General features: G+C 39.6%; 1 protein-coding gene across 2 annotated transcripts in view; it reads right to left on the reverse strand.

Moving 5' to 3' along the window:
• Window positions 1–4,411: 4,411 nt before the first annotated feature.
• ACOD1 (aconitate decarboxylase 1) overlaps window positions 4,412–23,182 on the reverse strand; it is a 96,355-nt gene continuing 77,584 nt past the window's right edge. Inside the window, exons 2-5 of one of the 2 annotated variants that reach the window (XM_063952963.1) lie at window positions 17,265–17,426; window positions 15,058–15,147; window positions 9,207–9,412; window positions 4,412–6,624 (exon numbers count right to left, since the gene is read on the reverse strand). In XM_063952963.1, coding sequence (XP_063809033.1) covers window positions 5,664–6,624; window positions 9,207–9,412; window positions 15,058–15,147; window positions 17,265–17,402 — 1,395 coding nt within the window. In that variant the 5' untranslated portion in view covers window positions 17,403–17,426 and the 3' untranslated portion in view covers window positions 4,412–5,663. The remainder of the gene's footprint in view (window positions 6,625–9,206; window positions 9,413–15,057; window positions 15,148–17,264; window positions 17,427–23,182) is intronic. The other variant, XM_063952962.1, reaches the window with a different exon arrangement.

Genomic DNA, 23,182 nt, shown 5'->3' on the forward strand with positions numbered 1-23,182 from the left:
GTGATGCAATTTCCTGTCCTCCACATTAAAGGAACAAAATGTACATCTGCATAAACTGTGCATACTATTTCTATGTTCAATGGATTCTTCTGCTTTCTTCAATATTTTAATTAAACTTCTTGCCATTCCTGGTGGGAGTGCATTGAAACAGACTTCACCGATTTAACATGATTCAACCAATTATAGACTCTTTCTCTAAGTATTTCACTAAACAACATCACACTAGAATAATATCTTAATTACAGTGAGTGTGATTAGTGTTTAATGTGATGGACAGTCAGTGTGACCAATTTAAATAAAGACTGCAATCAAAGCTTGAAAGAAGTGTTTAATGTTTAGAATCTTTTAGAAGTATTTGAAGTCAACACATTTGGGTTCCAATTTTTTCCTCGCTATGAATATGATCTATATATCTGATAGTTGTAGTCTGCTCAACATCCAGTTGAGCAGTCAGATTTACAGTGAACTAGTTGTACATTCAAGTTCCTTTGTGGAAGCCAAAATGTGTCAAAAGATTTTATGATGTTAAAACAATTATTATTTTGCTCATATATATATATATATATATATATATATATATATGCATCCAAGTGTAAGGGAGGGAAATTATTTAATTTGGATGCGCTTAGTTTAACATACTTGCTATTACTATATGACATCAAAGATTTCTGTGCGGTTTCCCAGGCAATTCTCCAGATGTTACTTATGACAACATAAAACATCAACATTGGCTGGCTTTAATTCAAGAACATTCTCCAATTCTCACTGGGGTATTTGTTTCACGGAGTATGCATTAATGACGTTATTGTGCTCTAATTCTACATTAAATTGTGTGACTTCAGACCATTCTCCAGTGAATCTGTTACATTAATGTATTGTTACTGATTAATTGATTTCCACAGTAAAAAAAAAAAAAAATACAAACATAGAAAAAAACTGAGAAGTTAGTTGCATTGCCCAATCATTTGCAATAGTAGAAATATAGAATGTGCAGGGTTTTGATTGCTAGACAACTGAGGGACATATGTATCAAAGCTTGGAGAGAGATAAAGTGGTGGGAGATAAACTACCAACTATTCACCTACAGTAATCCCAGGGGTAAACACAGGATTTCGGGAGGGGGGTTTCCAAATGTTGATTTTAGAGCGATCGTCACAAGCCCATGAAGGAGGCATAATTAGCACATACCAAGTTACAGTCTGCCCAAACAATGTGCAGATTATGCAATACAGTAATTCCGACATATGCAGGCCAGGCCGTGGAGAAGGGGGGTTTCAGGGCAACTGGAACACCCCCCCCACCCCCCCCCCCCACCCCCGTCATTTTTCAAACAGCCTGTATCATAGCAGTTAGGAAGCTGATTGGATGGTACTTTATCTCTCTCCATGTTCCGAGGTCAGAAAATTTTCCCCTAGATGTTTGCAAATTCGCCTCTCCAAAAGATAGTACTTAATAATTAGAGTGGCTGTTAATCTATGTGAAGATGCAGCCATCTACTGTTGTTTAAAAGTAGAGTTGTGCGCCGGCCCTAATCTTGGGTTTTGGTTTCTGGATATGTGTCTCCTTCATGTTTTGGTTCTGTATTGGTTTTGCCAAAACCGCCCTTGTGGGTTATGGTTTTGGATCAGTTTTTTTGTTTTTTTCAAGAAAACCTATAAACAGCTAAAATCACAGAATTTGGGCCTGTTTTTGTTACTACAGTATTATTAACCTCAATAACATTAATTTTCACTCATTGCCAGTCAATTTTGACCACATCACAATATTGTTTTCATCCAGTGACGGATCTTGTAGGTTTTGGATTCCACATAAGGGAGCCAAATCTGGGATTTGGCGCAATTCACTCCCTTTCTGCAACGATGTCTGCAATAAAGTGAAAATATGTTGAATTAATACAAAAATTAGTTGTGTATATCGGTCAAAAACATTTACATGGTACTGCATACCTTGCGTAAAAATGGATGAAGCAATTGCCTTCTCCAGGTCGAACATAACTTTAAGAAATTTATCCTGCATTGAGGCTGAAAATAATCTGTGCAGATGATTATAGCCTCTAAAAATATATATTGTACAATATATATTTTTCTTTGTTTGTACTGTGGTCAAAATTGCCTGGAAATGAATGTTATTGGGGTTAATAATACTATAGGAACAAAAAAAGGCCAAATCATGTTGTTCTAGCTGTTTTAGTAAAATTTTATTTAAAAAATCTGGGAACCAAAATCAGCAAAAATGGTCAGACACATATCTTTATCAATAACTAGATCAGGGGCCCAATGGAGGTAGAGTATGCATATAGTGGAAGGAAGGATTGATTAGTAATTTAATTTAATTTGTTTGATTTTAGTGACGGTCTTTAATGCATAGACAACAATTTTTATTGGTTATACCTGTACATATTATTGCACTAATCTGACTTTTAGTAATCCGACTTTTACTTTTTCTTTGATTTTACATGCCCTGAATTAAGCCGTCTATGCCTTTCCTCTCAATTGTTTGTCCTCCATATCTATCAAGTACCAATAAACACGAACCAAGTGGGGTAGAGCACACGCTTCAATTAGTATCTGCAGTGTCACAGTACTTATGAAAATAAAATAAAAATTGTACACTGGGGTACAGCACAAACAAACAAAAATAATTTTTTAATAATTAGAATTTTAAGCTTTTTGTTTTTAGCTTTTATTATTTAATTTTAGACTAGACCGGAGCCCCTGGATAGACGGACAGATCACCATTTTCAGATAGAGCAGACAGAGCAGACCCTGGATTGATACTGATTGGACACACCAGCCCCTGAATATTACTGGGTGAATTTAAATAACACTGGGGCAGAGCCCCCTGGATGTATGCAGGGAGCACCCCTTTCAGATAAAGCAGACAGAGCACCCGTGGACTGATAACAGCAGAGCAAACAGAGCACCCCAACTGATACAGCAGGGCAGACATAGAGCACTCCTTTCAGTTACCCCCGCCCCACGCTGAAATAACACAGTACTGACGGACATGTCCGTTAGTACACTCTCCACAGCCAGAGTAAAGATGGCACCAATCACAGGGACCTTTATAGAATCCAAAACCCGCGAGAATTCGACAACGGGAAGATGACATTCGGCCTCACTTTGGGATCCGAGTAAGGTGGGAAGTCCTGAGCTGGACTCGGATCCGGACTCATATTGCAAAGTTCAGGTGGGTCTGGTTATCGGAGGACCAGACCCGCTTATCTGTAGTTACAGTGGAACTACAGGTCCTAGCAAGCCTTAGCTAATCTGCTCTTAGGTGCAGGAAACAACGTGGGAAATGTTAGAATTGGGGAAGCATTGTATATACTGTACTGTATATAAGCATTTTTTTTATTTTGCCAAGACATTACTGAAATTCTACTGGACAAGGGGACCGATCAGCACATGGAGAAGGTAAGTATGTAGTGTGAGTGCAGGTGAGTATGTATTAAAGGGTTAAAACATACGGTGTGGGTGTCTTGTCATGTTTTAAATATTTCCTTTACAGTGGGCGTACAGGTGGCAAAGGGCCCTTTACTCTCCAGGCATGCTGGCAATTGTGGTTCTCTAAATACTAGCATGTGGGGCTTGCTGGAACATTAAGTCCTATTGTAAGTGACGATATTTCAGACTATTTTAACACACTTAACCTTACTCAGGGGTGTGGGGGATAGCCCCACTTCAGCCCAGGCCTGGGTTATACTTGGGGCAAGGGGGCCCCTTTTTTGATGGGGGGGGTCCACACTTCCCAAGATTTTCTAGACCTCGGCTGACTGTGGAGGTCAATGTTGTTGGTGGGGGGGACCCCATGAAGCCTGTCCAAAAGCTATAGTATTACCGCCCCCCTCCCCTGCGGGTGTGCATGGAGTGGATTCACGGAAATATGGAGGATCACCGCACAGCTTTTTTTCCTGTATGTTCAGGACCCAATCCAGCTCATAGAGCCCTGTGCTGGTTATACTTTTTGAGGGGAGACCCACACATTTTTTTTCTATTTTTTAACCATTTATTCACACAGAAGCACTACACAGATCGCGCTGAGAACACGCACAGCATGCAGCTCACAGCCAGGTCTACTGATTTGTGCCTAATACAACTGAACTCGCACACAACTAAACAGAATTGCATAGACCATTGTAAAACACGATTCCAGTGAAATACGATTCTTAGTAAATTTTAGAGTTTGATCTTGAAAAACTTGCGTGTAACACAGCGATGCCCAGCTTGTTCAATCTCAGACAAACACGATTCTTAGTAAATTGAAATTTACTCCTAAATGTCTCTGTGAGATGTGTCCAAATGAACAAATGCACTTAAATGTGTTTGTTTATGCAAGCTTCTTTTCCAGCTAATGTCCAGGGTGATAAATGCATCCAACCCTACATGAGCATGTGTTCTAGATGCCAGATTTGTGGACAGGTTCTGTCTGTTGCACCTGAAAGCACTCTTCCCTGTCAGCACTCAGACAAGGCCCACCTGGATGCCGTGTGTATGTAATGATGGTGGTGGGACCTCACCAGAGGTCTGCAAAGCAAGGCCGCCTAGACAACGTCGAATGGACACCTGTATAACATCAACTTACTAAACTGAAAAAAACTTTATTTATCATATAATCACAATTAAAATGACAAAACAATTGCTACAAGAAACAGATCATCATAAAGATTACACTTACTGTACACAAAAATGTTATTGCACATTTTTTTCTGATTTCCTTTATTTAGATTAGCTAAATTAAGTAGTGTACACAGAAGACTAAAAATATAAGCAGGTATCTCAAGTGGATAACAAAGTCCAGTCACTGTGGGAGAGGAGATCATAACGTACATGGGTAGTCTTAAAGCAGAGTGCTTCAAGTTTATAGTATATACTTGCCTAGTCTCCAGGAATGTCTGGGAGACTTCTGAATCTCGTATGGCTCTTCGAGGTGACCAGAAAATAGGGCAAGTCTTCCAGAGTGAATCAGGATGTTTGGGTGTCTTAATGACAAGATTTAAGCTAAATTGTGTCATCATGGCCCCAACCACCAATTTACAATGCATGTAATTTGCGGAATTGAATAGCAGAGGGCGGTGCTGCTATGATGTAATCGCACCGCCACGCCCCTACAGCTTGGCCATGTCATGTCCCTGCACTTCACACCTGGCAGCCAGAAAGTAGGTAAGTATACTATAGTAGTAACTTACCATTCATTTCAGCCTTAGAATCAGAAAGTGTGAGAGAAAATAAATAGTATATAGTCCAAAACAACATGCTACCATTTTAAATGTTACGCACATCCCTGATATAGCAGAAACTATAAACATAGATCTATATAACAATAAATCACACATAATAATGCACATCATCTCTTTTCAATTGATGGAGATTTAGAAAATGATGCTATATGAAATTTCTTGCTTTGAAACAAATAAATTATCCCATTTATGTTATGGATTCTATTTGGTATAAACTAAATACATGTCAGTGATGTATTTTAATGTTAAATCAAGTTATACTTGTGCAACATACAGATGTGTTGCTTACACCATTCCACAGCACAACCACTAAAGTGCAAAGTATTTGATACAGAAATGTCTTAACCAAGAGATCAGGTGACCTTGGTGATATTTAGCAGTTAGACGCGCCATGTAGACATATGTCTAAGCTGAAGGTCTGCACTCATGACTTGTTGGAGAGTGCCATCTCTTGCTTGTCAGTAGTCTGATTTCTAAGTCTGAGGAGTGAGCAGAGCACTGAGCAGTCCGACACATCTTCCAGCTTATTCACCATCTCCACAATCCCCTCCACTCCATCCATGGACAGAACTGTGGATGCGTTAGACTTGAACTTTTTCACAAGGTCTTCATTGCTCAGCGGGTTCCTCCAGTGACCATAGAATGTGTTGCACCTCTCTGTATAGGTGGCTCCATTTGTCATTGTAACACTCACCTCACAATACAGTTTCTCAAAATTGGGCTTATTGTCAGATGGATGAACAACCTCTATTTTACCAAGTAGTTCCTTCAGTTCTGGCCGGCATATACTGTGATCGCTGAATGACTGGACAGACACAGCTCCATCGAGGAGAGCTGTGCATGCATTGAACTGGAAGGAATGGCGAGCTTCATGCTCTGAAGATGGGAAGGGGCGATTGATATATTCAGCATCTGGGATTTTGAGTGTGATCTTGTGGATGTTATTAACTGGCAATAGCTTATTATCTCCAGCAATGTGTTTCCTTACTGCGCATGCTGCATCTGCAGCCCAGTGCATGCCAAGGTGAGCAGGAAAGCGTTTAACAGCCACAGCTTGTTTTTCTAGCAGCCAATCATAAGCCTGGAGGGACGGCAGAGGTTGTGGGTTATAGTCATGATAGAAAGCACCAAAACCAGACTCCAAATCCAGAATCTGCTTATTTCCCTCAAGACCCAAATATGCAAAGCAGGCAGCTTCAAGGCCGTGTCTTCCAGCATTACCTATGTGCAAGGGTTTAGTTTGAGTGGCTGCATTAGCCATAGGAGCCCCAGCATATGATGCAGCAATAGCTAATGCTTCTCTGCATTGAGACTGGTCCAACCCTAAAAATTTAGATGTTGCTGCAGCACTTCCCATTGTTCCAACCACAGTAGGAGGATGAAACCTGCGGATACACACAGAGAAAATAAACATACTTTAGACAAATGATGCACAGTGTAATAAAAGTACTATGATATATACAATACTATTATGACTGCTATCATGGGCCGCTGGAAATTTGGAGCCTTCAGCTGTCAATTGCTAATACTGCGGCACAAGTAGCACTGCGGAATTAAACTTTAAAATCAATTTGTGTAAATCTAAGTAAACTTACAAACACTCCAATATAGGGGGTAATTCCAAGTTGATCGTAGCAGGAATTTAGTTAGCAATTGGGCAAAACCATGTGCACTGCAGGGGAGGCAGATTTAACATGTGCAGAGAGAGTTAGATTTGGGTGGGTTATTTTATTTCTGTGCAGGGTAAATCCTGGCTGCTTTATTTTTACACTGCAAATTAGATTGCAGATTGAACACACCCCACCCAAATCTAACTCCCTCTGCACATGTTAAATCTGCCTCCCCTGCAGTGCACATGGTTTTGCCCAGTTGCTAACTAAATTCCTGCTGCGATCAACTTGGAATTACCTAGATAGATAGATAGATAGATAGATAGATAGATAGATAGATAGATAGATAGATAGATAGATAGATAGATAGAGTGTATTGGGCGCAATAATCTAAATTTTACACAAATAAATAAAAATGGAAAAGAATGTGCTGTTCAAACTTACACATAATGCTGTTACCAAAATTTCTCTGGATTAATAGAACACTAAATTATGCTAGAACAACAATAATATATTGTCTACTGAGAGCGCATTGATTATATAAATAATTATACTTGTGCTGGTCATAATAGTGATGTTGCCCCTGCTGGGGACCAGCTTCCAAGTAATGAATCCTGGATAGTGGCCTGACATATATCCACTGACCCAAAGAGCAATATGGAGATCAGGGATACAGCTTAGTACTCTGCACTTTACCAATTACATCCGCGCTCTCCCTCCCCTGGACTGCCTGCTAACTACTACACATGCTTGATAGCCGGTCCACGGCAGGGGCAACATCACTATTCCGGCCAGCACACATGTTCACTAGAGACAGCTACTGCTAATCTGGATGCAGCAAGTGTGCAAGTTCTCTGGACACTACGGCTGTGATGAGATCACCTGGGGAGGTCGAGCATAGTGTAGGCTGGGGGAATATTATGTCCCACATAAGAAGATTAACTGACCTACTAATATATATTGAAGGATATAAATATCTTGAAGGGTATAAATACCTCAGCTCCAGTGCTATATGTATACTGGCTAAAAATTACATTGTTGGAATATTCAAAAGAATCCTTGTACCAGTGACGATATATATTATTTTATATGTTTTGTATATTTTATATTGTAAAGTTTAAATCTTTACTGAAATATTTATATAATCTATGCGCTCTCAATAGACTAGATAGTATTGTTGTTCTAGCATAATTTAGGCCCCATTTATCAAGCCTTGGAGAGTGATAAATAGCACGGTGTTACAATATCAACCAACCAGCTCCTAACTGCCATGTCACAGGCTGTGTTTGAAAAATGACAGTTAGGAGCTGGTTGGCTGGTACTTTATCACTGTGCTATTTATCACTCTCCAAGGCTTGATAAATATGGGCCATATGCATTTATTTATCAATGAGTGATACATTTCACAGTGAGTGATAAATTGCACCATCCAATCTGCTCCTAAATTCCATGTCACGGGCTGGGTTTGAAAAATGACAGTTATGAGCAGATTGGCTGGTGCAATTTATCACTCACAGTGAAATGTATTGCTCATTGATAAACAAGGGCATTAGGGGGACATGTACTACTAAGCAGTGATAAAAGTGGAGAAGTGAGCCAGTGGAGAAGTTGCCCATGGCAACCAATCAGCATTGACATAACATTTATAATTTGCATACTATAAAAGTAAACAGAGCAGCTGATTGGTTGCCATGGGCAACTTCTCCACTGGCTCGCTTCTCCACTTTTATCACTGCTTAGTACATGTCCCCTTTAGTGTTTTCCAACACTCCAGCCTGATTCTGCGTTAGACAAAAGTCTAAAGCCAGACATATCCCCCGATTATCAGCAGACTGTGCATGAAGCAATGGCAGACTGTTACTGCGGTCACAGTGTGGATGCATGGAACATATCCGTGTCATGGGAGTGTCATGGGAGCTTGCCCAACTTCTTTTCTTGTTTGAGGCATGCAGGGGAAGATTGGACGTCTCTTTCAGACTGACTGTTTATACCCAGCTGTCAGTGCCAATACCAATGATGATGATGATGATCATTAGTACAGATGGAAAATAGTGGACTGTGTGACCATACGCATAAAGATGCATTAAGGTAGTAAATATAGCTGCTGTGGACATCAGCACTTGTGGCTGCTTCGCATCTAACCATGAATCAGGCCCTCCCTGCTTATGCTGTCTGTGTAAAGCCCTAACTCATTACCATATATCCGAAACATAAGAGATTTCAAAGTTCACCTTAAAAGTCATTACATTATTATATTTTACAGCTGTTTCGGTATACTGGGTAAGCAGGTTCCAAGCAGAGCTAGTATTGTAAATGTAAACTGTACGTCTTACTAGTCTACACATTGCATTTCATACCTTTTTGGAATATTTTTTGCTTCATTAGAACAATACATGAGTCTTCCCTGCACTTCTATGCCAACATTGAATGCTAAAAGAAAATCTAATCCAGATCTCTTCGTAGGTGCAGGCAATGTTTCTGTAAGGGCAATCAGAGAAGGGAGGATAGGACCAGAGGGATGTGTGGCAGGATGCCAGGTGTCATCAAAGTCCATTGAGTGAACCTAGAAAATGACACAGTGACAGTATGAACTTTTATATAAATTAGGATAATACCTGAATTCTAGATAATATATATGGAATGTGGAATAGTGATTTACAGTATGCATCTTAGACAATATTAATGAGTGATAAATTCTGTAGCAGGAATGAATGCTTGAGTTGGACTATAATGGAGCCATATTAATGGTCAGTTTTCCATGAACTCATCTTAAATAATAATTCCATATTTTGGAAAGAAAACTTAGCAAACCAACCTCCTTCTCTTTAACAAGGAAAAAAAGGGGGGGAAAGAGGCGCCTCCTTGATCCTATGTTGAAACGCTGCCCGCTGCTCTCAAAGGAATAGGGTATTAGCGATCCCTAAACAAATGGAGACAGAAAAGACTAAACAAGAGAGCGCAGGCAGACTTAGCAAAATTCACAATTTATTAAAACAGTGATCACAAAATAAGATAATAATAAAATGATTATGAATTAATTCCGTACTACCACTCCATATATTCCACACATTTAGAGTGCACTAGTATACTAGTATAATGACAATATGAAGTAATCCTGGAAATTTTAGGCAGCTGGTGTTTTAAGTGCTGCGGATCTTATCCATATAATAGTCTCATACTTGTATTAATTTGTTCAAAGTGAAAGTCACATGTATACAAAGTCAGTGCACTGTTGATTTGTGTTAAATATCTGTGAGTTACCTCCAATAGACAGAGCACCAGTTCCGTTTGGTTTAGTATATCCTCATATAGGGAATTAACGCTTACCGCTTCCTTGATGTGAATAAAGCACTCCCGAGTGCTCGGGTGTCTGTTTGTTCCAGCGGCTGTATCCACTGCTCTCTCCTTACTGAGTCTTGTCAGACTCCTGACTGCTCACCACTCCTATGGATCATCTGACGGTGCTGTAATTAACCGAAGTGCCGTTGATCCAAGGAGATAAGTTGATAGCCACGGTCCCCGTGTTTGCAAAAGGGACCCGTGCAGGTGGCTTTAATCGGGCAGATTCGGACCCGACAGTGGAAGTGAGCTGGCAGCCACGGTCCCCGTAATTCAAAAACGGACCAGTGCAGGAGGCTGAACTCGGGCAGATTTTTACCCGACAGTGGAGTAGAGCTGGAACAGATAAAGTCCGTGAGAAATGGAGGTAGTAGGATGAAAGGTAGTCGGATCCTATAGCAACCCTGACGCGTTTCTCGACCGGCACAATCTGGTCGTTTCCTCAGAGGGTTATAGTGAACCTATCCTGCTGGTACCTCATATTTAAAGGACTCCCAGGACGGTCATTAGTGCAGGCACCTGCGAGGCACCTGTTTAAATCATTACTGAACGTGTGTGCAGATAGAATTACAATCAATTCCACAGACAAATCTGGCAGTTTTAAAAGAGCATATCTAAACAGACTAATTCGTAACTCAACCAAATAACATAATAAGATAACTTTCAGAGTAATACTTTTATACATTTATGATATTTCATTATTATTATTAGAATTGTTTCATAGCGGAGCGGGAGACAGCAACATATTGATCTCAATACAACAGTTTATAATCCAAATTGTAACAGTATTAAACCATATCTGTTGTATTGATCAATAAATTCATTTATCTATATGGAATATTCTCACTCAAATTGATCCAATAGTATCTCGTAGAATAGGGAGAAATCCATAAGAGTTCCTTATGAAAAAATAAATAAATTTAACTAGACTAATATTATATAAATTATACAAATATAAATAAAAATAAATAGAAAAAAATTAATAATAAAATATACTACTCATCAGTAGGTATATATAATTACTTCCCCAGTGCTACAAATGGATAAGCCATTTGCTCTCCATTTGCATAAAATATATGTATATAAATAAATCTAAATAATAAAATACTAAAAGTAATAAAAATAATAATAAATGGAAGGTGGGAATGGACGAATGCATCACACGATGGTAGAGAGATATATTTACACTCGATCTGCCAAAGTGGGAGGCACTCGCCCACTCCCTCAGCAGGTCTTAAATTCACTAACACTTTTAGTAAAATATCTATCAATTTTCTTGATATCACTGTCACTATTCAGGATGGTAGAATAGTCACTTCCACTTATATTAAAGATGTGGACTGTAATAATTACTTACACTTCACCAGTGGGCACTACAAACCATGGAAATTAAATATACCCAAAGGACAGTTCCAGCGGTTACGTCGGAACTGTTCCACTGAGGAGGCCTTTAAGAACCAAGCAGAAAGCATGTATAAGGCATTTATACGGCAGGGATATCCAGCACACATTTTGGATAAAGCTCTTATAGAGACACAATCTAAATCGAGGACCACACTAGTTCATCCTGTAGTCAAAAAGAAACAAGACCCAAATGATAGACAAATAGCATTCATTACACAGTACAATACAGCAGCGAAGGATATTAAAAGAATCATCACAAAGAATTCTGCTATCCTAAAATCAGATAAAGTGTTAGAGACTACTCTAACCGGAAGAAACCTAGTGGTATTTAGAAAAGCTGATTCACTGAGACAAAAACTAGCACCAAGTCTATTTAAAAGAAAACCCAAAGAAATAGGAGAAAATGTAATGAGATTACCATCTAAACCGAATGGATTCTTCAAATGTGGTAAGGATAGATGTATGACGTGTCTTTTTGCAGAAAATAAATGCACTAAGATTAAATCCTTCAGCAGATTTGAAGAGTTTGAGATAAAAGGCTTTATGAACTGTAGGACCAACTTTGTGATATATGTCATCCAATGCAAATGCGGAATACAGTATGTTGGCCGCACGATTCGTCCCCTCCATGAAAGATTCATGGAACATAAGAGGAACATTATAAAGAATATTAAAACGCATAGTCTATCTAGTCATGTCTCTTGGTGTCAGAAAGGAGCTATTAATGGTTTAACCATTAGAGCAGTTGAACACATAAAAGTCACTATGAGGGGAGGCGACAGATACAGAAAACTTTGCATGCGTGAAGCATTTTGGATTTTCCGGTTACATACTTTGAGCCCACATGGTCTTAATGACACAGTGGAACTCAATGCTATTTAATTGGTCTCTCCTTCTGTCTCTGTCTCTTTTTACCTTATGGAAGATTATTGTGTCCACCAATTGTAGGGTAAATTACAGGTGTCTCCATGAGCTGTCCTGATTATGTATGTCTTCCTTTTCTGTTCTTGCTGAGGGAGTGGGCGAGTGCCTCCCACTTTGGCAGATCGAGTGTAAATATATCTCTCTACCATCGTGTGATGCATTCGTCCATTCCCACCTTCCATTTATTATTATTTTTATTACTTTTAGTATTTTATTATTTAGATTTATTTATATACATATATTTTATGCAAATGGAGAGCAAATGGCTTATCCATTTGTAGCACTGGGGAAGTAATTATATATACCTACTGATGAGTAGTATATTTTATTATTAATTTTTTTCTATTTATTTTTATTTATATTTGTATAATTTATATAATATTAGTCTAGTTAAATTTATTTATTTTTTCATAAGGAACTCTTATGGATTTCTCCCTATTCTACGAGATACTATTGGATCAATTTGAGTGAGAATATTCCATATAGATAAATGAATTTATTGATCAATACAACAGATATGGTTTAATACTGTTACAATTTGGATTATAAACTGTTGTATTGAGATCAATATGTTGCTGTCTCCCGCTCCGCTATGAAACAATTCTAATAATAATAATGAAATATCATAAATGTATAAAAGTATTACTCTGAAAGTTATCTTATTATGTTATTTGGTTGAGTTACGAATTAGTCTGTTTAGATATGCTCTTTTAAAACTGCCAGATTTGTCTGTGGAATTGATTGTAATTCTATCTGCACACACGTTCAGTAATGATTTAAACAGGTGCCTCGCAGGTGCCTGCACTAATGACCGTCCTGGGAGTCCTTTAAATATGAGGTACCAGCAGGATAGGTTCACTATAACCCTCTGAGGAAACGACCAGATTGTGCCGGTCGAGAAACGCGTCAGGGTTGCTATAGGATCCGACTACCTTTCATCCTACTACCTCCATTTCTCACGGACTTTATCTGTTCCAGCTCTACTCCACTGTCGGGTAAAAATCTGCCCGAGTTCAGCCTCCTGCACTGGTCCGTTTTTGAATTACGGGGACCGTGGCTGCCAGCTCACTTCCACTGTCGGGTCCGAATCTGCCCGATTAAAGCCACCTGCACGGGTCCCTTTTGCAAACACGGGGACCGTGGCTATCAACTTATCTCCTTGGATCAACGGCACTTCGGTTAATTACAGCACCGTCAGATGATCCATAGGAGTGGTGAGCAGTCAGGAGTCTGACAAGACTCAGTAAGGAGAGAGCAGTGGATACAGCCGCTGGAACAAACAGACACCCGAGCACTCGGGAGTGCTTTATTCACATCAAGGAAGCGGTAAGCGTTAATTCCCTATATGAGGATATACTAAACCAAACGGAACTGGTGCTCTGTCTATTGGAGGTAACTCACAGATATTTAACACAAATCAACAGTGCACTGACTTTGTATACATGTGACTTTCACTTTGAACAAATTAATACAAGTATGAGACTATTATATGGATAAGATCCGCAGCACTTAAAACACCAGCTGCCTAAAATTTCCAGGATTACTTCATATTGTCATTATACTAGTATACTAGTGCACTCTAAATGTGTGGAATATATGGAGTGGTAGTACGGAATTAATTCATAATCATTTTATTATTATCTTATTTTGTGATCACTGTTTTAATAAATTGTGAATTTTGCTAAGTCTGCCTGCGCTCTCTTGTTTAGTCTTTTCTTTAACAAGGAGTTTCTACTTTGTACTGTGGGATCCCTAACGATATCAAACCCCCCAAAAGAGGGCCTGATTTGGAATAGGGTGCCTTCTGCATCTAACGTCACATTAATACAGCTGCCAAAATGTTAAGATTCAGTGCTAATCAATATGGCACATGGGCAGCATCAAGCGGTACAATGATGGGGACCAGAGGCATGGCTAATATAGGGTTCTGCATGCAGCCACCTCAGTAGTAGACCATCTGTTCTTTTGGGACCCCATTTCTTTAGGAACCCCAACATAGCATTTTACAGCCACTGCACTTGCATCTAGGTAAAAGGGAGCTAGTTTCTAAAATTGTCCACCCAAAAGGTGTGATTATTATTTAAACTGGGACCAGGCACTGCAGTTATTATGTAATCCGTATAGGCATACTGTACACATTTACTGTACCATATTGCTTCCATGGCACCACATCTCCCTTAAGCCATAAAGTGAAGGGCTAACACCCATCTTCCTTTGAAATGACTTTAGAGTAATTCAATAGCATATAGGTAACTCATATTCTAAAACTACAGCTACTGAAAATATATTCATCCAATGCTACCAGTATTAGGTTTCATATTGTGATAAACGCATACCACTAATATCAAGTTGCTAATTTTAGCTATGAGCCCTGAATTACAGTAGCATTACTTTTCTTATTCAAGTCCTAGAAGAACTGCGCACAAAACTTACATGTCATTATGTATTATTACCATACTGCTGCCTGAGCAGGAATATGAGCAGCAATCTAACATTGATCAGAGATAATTGTACACAAAGATCATTGTAAATGTTTCTTACAGCAACGCCATTGACAAAAGAAGCATAGAGAGGAGGGAGGCGGAGATCTGGCTGGCCCCAAACCGTGCTCGAGATGTCGGAGCTGTAAATCTGAAATCAATAAGAAAGGTGAGCACATAAGACAAAACATAAAGGAAAGAAGTGTACCCAGAACAGCTGTCATTGCCACACACTAAATGATAGATAAGTGTTTAAAGAGTTTTATATTTCAGTTTTAGAGCAATTACTGGAAAAGTAAATTACATCTGACAGTGGCAGACAATCTTCATCTCAGTGATGATGAGGTGCTTTGTGAGCTTTTAGCTTACTTTTTTTCTACCAATTCTGGAACAAATTCTTAAACCGACACAGTCAAAAAAAAGTACTGTACTAGACCTTTATATGGAAGTGCCTTTATATGGACTCTCATTACTGTGTGTGGAATAATTCAAAAATGCACTATTTATACATACATATATACTGTATATATGGGATGCATTTAGCATTTTGATGAACGGGATGCTGGCGGTCATGTGACTGACGACAGAATCCCAACACCAATCGAGAGACCTGTGCCAGAAGATCGACAGCTGACATCCCGAAGGTAAGTATCAGGGGTAACTTTTAGGGTTAGGGCCTGGGGGCGGTAGGGTTAGGCACTAGGAGGGGTTATATGATCGTCGGCTTTCCAACGACCAGGATATCATGCCAAATATATATATATATATATATATATATAGAAAACAGCTCTATCCCATACAGCGGCACTCGGAGACTGGTTCAAAAAGTGCAGTAAAGTGCTTTTAATAGGTCATAATAACAATTTGCAGTCATGTTAGAGCTGTTTTCTATAATGGATTTCCAGAGGGCACCGGAGCACAATATAACTGATTAGGTGAGTGCCGATCCGCCTGTAAAACATATATATATATATATATATATATATATATATATGTTAAAATAGTCCAAAAAATAATGCAGTACTCCTAAAAATAATACTGCGTAGGAGACCCCAAATAGGTTGAACTCGATGGACAAATTGTCTTTTTTCAACATCAAAACTATATATAACTATATATATATATATATTTTATATCCCCCTCCTTATATTTCTTTATCGCTAGTATGCAAGTCTCATAATGATATATGTTTATATGCATGTTTTTATAAAGCTGCATGGTCTTTTATTATTATAAACAGGTTCTTATATAGCGCAGCAAATTCCGTTGTGCTTTACAATTGGAAACTGATAAAACAAAACTGGGCAATAACAGACAGTCATAATGGTGGGAAGGCCCTGCTCATGAGCTTACAATCTATAGGGATATAGGCATTGATACGCAAGTATAGGTGTTATCTATTTCATAATGTTCCACCAGAATGCAAAGGTTCTTGGTAGGCTGTGTGATATAGTCCCACAGCAATGTTGACTTGGGATCACCAGGATGGAAAAGTGAAGAGAGAGAGAGAACATGTGAGGATATGTGTGGACTGTACAGTAGGGCTGTAATTGGATAGGACAGTTTATGAAGGTTATGTGGACGGTTCTGGAATTTGATAAGTTTGCCTGAAGAGGTGAGGAAATCTTGAAGGTATGGAACTAAAGGAGAGTCATATGAGCACATGATTGTATTCCACAGAGTGTGTGCAGCCTGAAGAAAGTTCTGCAATCAGAAGTGGGAGCAAATAATGAGCCTGTATGAGAGACGTAGATCTTATGAAGAGCAAAGAGGTCAGGTTGGGAGATATTTTCAGGTAAGCAAAGAGATGCATGTTAATGTACTGTTGTATGGTTAATAGCCTTGTGTGTGAGTAAAAGTATTTTATATTGAATACGGTAGAATAAAGGTAACCAAAGGAGGGACTGACAGAGAGTGGATCCGCAGACGATGAATGTCTAGCATGGAAGATTAGCCTCGTAGCTGCATTCAGAATGGATTGTGCTGGTGAGAGTTTCTTTTTGGTAAGACCAGTTAATGTATTATAATGTATAACATTCAGACAATGGGCCAGATGCATCATCGCTTGAAAAGTGATAAAATGGAGAGTGAAAAAGTACCAGCCAATCAGCTCCTAACTGACATTTTTCAAACACAGCCTGTGACATGGCAGTTAGGACCTAATTGGCTAGCACGTTTTCTTTCTCCATTTTATCACTCTCCAAGCGATGTTGCATCTAGCCCTATATGCTTTAAGACTGAAACACAACAATTGGAAATAAGTCTTACTTTGCTGTACTGCAATGCCTTTTGGAAAACTTCGGTAGTGGTGCCAATCAGCCCAACTCCCAGAGTGTCTAAAATCATCCGCTTGCTTCTCTGAATGACAGCTTCTGTGAGGCTGCTAGTGGTCACACCATGGATCATCCCAGCAAAACTGCCTGTTACTGTCTGTAAAACAAAAAAAAAAAAATGGTTACATTACATATACAGTACTGTATATATTGCTGAATCATGTTTTATCTACACATGACATGCCTCTTTTATTATGATTTCATTGGTATTGGAGGTTACATTTATAAACCATCAGAACACTGCACATTTGAATGTAAAAGCATTATTTGCTTTAATACTCAGAAACCGTGCTAGCAACCATAATGTCATCCTTATCTATGTTCTAATGTCATCCTTATCTATGTTGGATGTCATAGTTGCATAGTGTTAAGCAATCTTGCCTCAACATCGGCGTCATGAGTTACACATATGTGTTGGGTTTATATCATACTTACCTACCTTATCTAATTCCTCTTCGGGAGATGCCTGGAGAGGAGAAGTAGGTTGGCAGTGTCAGGCTGCATTAATTGTGTCATTAGGACCCTCCCCCTTGCAGGGAAACAGACGTGACTGGAGTGTATTTGCATTGGAGAAGGGCTAAATGACACAATTAACTTATAATTGTGTTATAAGGCCCCGTCCCCTCTGCCAGGACCGCAGTTTCCCTATAATGAACAATAGTACTATTTGTGTGTCTGTGTGTTTAGGAAATATAGACTGTAAGCTCCTCTGGGGCAGGAACTGATGTGAATGATTAAATATTCTCTCTAAAGTGCTGCGTAATATGTGAGTACTATATATCAATAACTTGATAAATGCATCAACCTTTACATTTTTCTCTTGGTAATAAACCTGACACTGTACACAATATGGAAAAACATATCTCTTTTTATCTTTGCCTAGAACAGTAGAAGAAGTCTTTATCAACATTTATCCAAGTTCTTTATCACAAACAATTTTTGCAGTTAAGTAAATGAAGAAGAGAATGAAAGATATTTTAAACCTAATTTAATTAATATTTTATTACCAGCTTTACACAAAGTTCATACTTACTTATTTATGTTATCTTTTCATATACTTGTGTTAGTAAGACTTTATTTGTATAAAGGCTGTTTTTTTTTTGTTATCCTTTGTATGTGGTACCTTTAAAAATATACAGTATTACAAGGCTGTTCCACTGCAGGCCCAATGTGGTATGTGTAGTTCTCCAGAGAATTTTCATGGGCCGTTTCCATGAAAGCACCATACGTATTATTGTATATATTGTGGTCTAACATAATTTATCTAATAGTATTTAGCCTATGAGGACATAGTTTATACTTGGACAACACTTAAATATAACGTGGATAGATAGATAGATAGATAGATAGATAGATAGATAGATAGATAGATAGATAGATAGATAGATAGATAGATAGATAGATAGTGACAGTTTTGAACTCAACTACAAACTCAGCAAATAATATTATACAGTACCTTGGTAGCAATCATGTTTCTTGGAAATAATCTAGGATGTTGTTTCAAGACTCAGGTTCCTCTTGTCATTGCTTCAGACATCCTATACCATCTTTATACTCTGATCTCCACTCAGGAAACTCTCACCACCCTCCCATCACGTCTTTCAGTTCCCTTTTTTTCGACTGGGTTTTCCAATTTACATAATTTTAAGTTCCCACTTTACATGCAAAAGTCATCATAGTGTATTTACATGGCATTGAAAAACCCCACAGTAGGCTGTTACACATTTTATTATTTACAAGTACCTGTAAGCAGGAAAAACTATGAAAAAATAAAATCTAATTTACTTTGGTCCATGACCTTAATACACTGTGTATCATGATTGGCTAATCCATATCTTTATGAAACTAGTGTTGCAGATACTGTAGTTCCTCGTAGTTCCTCTTCTACTGGGGGTAATAGGTAAATATACCACCCTTACTATGAAGAGCCGTGTTTATAATAGAAGTCTGCAGAGATATTGTACATTGGTTTTACCATGGGGGGTGATTCAGACCTGATCGCTAGGCTACTACAATTGTTGTTCTGCGATCAGATAGTCACCACCCAAGGGGAATGTATACACGCCGTGCAAGTGTGCGATCGCATATGTACGCCGAGCTACTAAAAATCCCCTCAGTCAGCGGACAGCTGTAAATCCGTTCGCACCTCACTCACCATTGAATAATTTGCCCTGCGTGTTCAGTCTCTGCGCAGCCCAGGACTTAAGGTGCCCATATACTAGACGATATTATGAACGATTTGGCCGTTTTTGATGGAACGGAACTACAAATCGTTCATAATAGTGCAGATCGTTCAGTGTCTGTGAACAATAATGAACACGATGCGTGGCCCCGCTGGTCGTTGGTCGGAGCTTCTGATCTTCCCTGCTGCAGGGAAGATCTGAGGCTATAGTCAACAACAGCATGCTCCTGGATGTAGCCACTCCCAGATCTTACAGATATATCTTATGTGCATTGTACTATATAATTTGTCCAGGACTGCCAGGGAGCTGCCGGGGGAGTTCAAGAGAAATTGTTAAAGATAAATCATCCCTTACAGGTCGTCTAGTGTATGGGCACCTTTACCCCTACAGTGCAATCAGAACGGGCTGATCTGGGCTGGAGCTGCAAGTAAAAATATCTCAGAGTCTAAGAGCATCCATGTTAGCAATGTGTGAGTCTGACATTTCTGATACTGTACTTGTAGAGAAGCCTCCTTCCACCATTTCTGCACCCTCTGCAAATGTGGGGATGAGCAGCACAAGTATAGATGGTGACATAGAAATTTAGGATGCTACTGTGGAAGTGCAACAGGATGGGTTGTGTTTGTGTAGCTGACGCTGTTAATGAGGATGTTGATGATGAGTATCTTGTTTGTGTAAGTCAGGCACCGGGGCAGCAGTTCTTCACAGTGATAAAAAGAAGACAATTGTCATGCCTGGGCATTAGACAAAAAAATCCACCTCGTATGTGTGGAATCATTTATACTCAAATCCTAGCAACACTTGCCAAGCCATATGTGTCACGAGATGGGTTTTGATGTTCCCAGAGGTTCTTCAGATGAAGAGATGAAACTGGAATGTAGGATTAGAATACTTGTCTAAAGTCTGAGATGACTGACACTTAGAGTGAAACTGAATCAATAATAGAACAAACTTCTTGAGATAGACTTGAGTAGTACTGTATCAGCTGGTACTGGGGAAGATAGAATTGGTATAAAGGAACAGGAAAATGGATTAACATGCTGACCGTACTGGAACCGAGATGATGTCACTTATTGCGTAGACTGGCACTGAGCTGAAGTAGAACCAGACTGGAACTGGACTGGAGTGCTGACTGGGCTGCAACTGGAATGATGACACTTCTTGCATGAACTGGTACTGACATGGAGTAGAACTGAACTGGAACTGGACTGGAGTACTGACCAGGCTGGAACCGAACTTGACTGCAGCGGAACTGGTCTTGGAACCGGACTGGATTGCAAGGAGCCGGGCTTGGAACTGAAACAGAATGCAATGGAGCCAAACTTGGAATAATGGTGAACTGGCTGGCACCGGGAGTATTGCTGGAATGGCAGGAACCGAGGGAATCGCTGGACTGGATTGCATCGGAATATTGCTGGACCGGCTGGCACCGGAGTATCACTGGATCAACAGGCACCGGAGTATCGCTGGACTAACTAGCAACAGAGCATTGCTGGCCTTGCTAGCACCAGGAGGTTGAACCGGCTGGGACCGGGAGACTGTATCGGCTGGAAACAGGTGACTGGATTGGCTGGAATCGGGTGACTGGACCGGCTGGGAGCAGGAGACTAGACTGGCTGGGACCGAGAGACTGGATTGGCTGGGAACTGGGAATAAAGCAAACAGCACCACTTGTAGGTGGTTATTCTGGAGCTGCTAACAATGCAGAACCGAGACGTGGAAGCGTAGCAGGAAGCGACATTGTTCAGGCCATCTACTAGTACCAGTGAAGATCCTTTTATTCCCTTGCTATGCAGTGATGGGACAGCAGAGTCAGCTGACTGGACTGAGGCCTGCGGTTGGTGAAGTGAAGATAATCTAGAGATCATGGGGTGCAGCAATGACAAAGAATATCACAGTACCTCACACAGGAGCTTGCATAAACCTCAGGCACACAAATAGTTACCAGCTGGTCTGAGATCACTGCTGCAATCTGGAATCAGCACAGGTGCTAAATGAGAAAACTCTGGGATACTACAGAAAATCCTGGCCTAAAAACTTAAGACCTTTGTCAATGCCTCTTCTTCTTACTGGAACATCCAGAGAGAGCAGAATTTCTTGCAAAGAAAAAACAGTATCAGAAAACACAGGGCCTCTCAGGAAAATCGCAGCATCATAAACTGAATCACAATCAGAATTTGGGTCCAAGCCTAAAGGAAGTATTGAATCTTCTTCTCTTGAGAGCTTGATTAACTGAAGAATCCTGTAAGTAACATGAACACATATTACAAGATCTGAAGAAACAGAGGTTTGAAAAACATCACAAGACTTGGAATTCTGGATGACCAATGAAGCCAGAGATTTGGAATACTTAGAAGATACACAGTTTGGAGAAAACAGAGAGATACACTAGAATTTTAAGTCCTTTGGCTGGAACTTAGTATCAGACTGGGAGTAACTTTTTGATGACCAGCTTTAATGATCTGATTCTTATGGAAGGAGATACTTGAATTATCCTTGGAAGGACAGCATGAACTTCCTTTTGAAGCAGACTGTTGTAGTTTGAATATAGAACTGGAATTCTTTTAGGAACATGAGTTCGAAATTCTTTAAACACTGCACTACTGAAAGTCCATAAATCCTGGAGCACATGATCATTACTCTCGATAACTACTCCAAAGCTTTTCCTCTGAATGTCAAAAACAAATATCAGGCAACGTTAGAAGGAGTAATTCCAGATGAAGGGTTTGATTGAATCAGCATAAGATTATTGATTAACTAGTGCGGAATATTGCACTAAATCACCATGAAAGTGGAGAGATGAAACATCAAACGAATCCTGCAAGGTTAAAGCATGTGACACACACCCGGAAGCTGGAATGGAATTAGTTTGAAAAACTTGAGGTTGGAGAGAGGGCATCATCTCTGAAATTGTCTGGCTGAAATCCCCAACTGAGACTCACACACCACTTAAAGTCTCTACCTGGTTTGAGACACTGGAAACTTTCTCTGGAGCTGTGGCACTTACATCAACTACTGAGGCTGTGGACTCTGGTGACTCTGCTAGAATGAAATAAATCTGGACTTCTTTCAAAAATGATAGGCTGGAGTCCTTTACTGGAACGGACAGGTGGTTGTCCTTTGTCCAGATAAACGGATGGATCCAGATTTGGTTCTTCAGAAAGCTGAGGACAACTCTCTTCCATCACTGGAGAATGTAACTTGTTTGAAGTAGCTGGAACTGGAACTTTTATGGATGAGACAACCACGGAGAATTCTGATTTTAAAGGCTTTGGCATTTGGTTCTTAGAGTTTGGAACAGATGGTGGACATACAGAAGCGGAAGAAAGGTTAGTTTGAGGAACCTCTGTTGGGTAAAAAGATGTCATCTCTGAAACTGGAGTAATTGAAGCATCAGATAAGTGCATTAAAGCTAGCGGCTACTGTACATACTGGAGATGGAAAATAAATAATTTGAGAATCCTCAGTCTGGTTACTGCCTCTGAGACTGGGGACTTAGGGCACAAAATCAGATTACCTTTTAGAATTGGCAGACTGAAGCTCCTCATCTGGGACTGCAGGCCAGGTTTAGTAAAGCTTGAACCGGTTGGAACCAGAGGAGTCTACGGATGGACGGGTTGGACTGGATTGGATCGGAAGACACTTGAATTGGCTGGAACCGAAGGAGACT

The sequence above is a fragment of the Pseudophryne corroboree genome, chromosome 2 (genome assembly GCF_028390025.1).
Source record: "Pseudophryne corroboree isolate aPseCor3 chromosome 2, aPseCor3.hap2, whole genome shotgun sequence".
Classification (NCBI taxonomy): Eukaryota; Metazoa; Chordata; class Amphibia; order Anura; family Myobatrachidae; genus Pseudophryne; species Pseudophryne corroboree.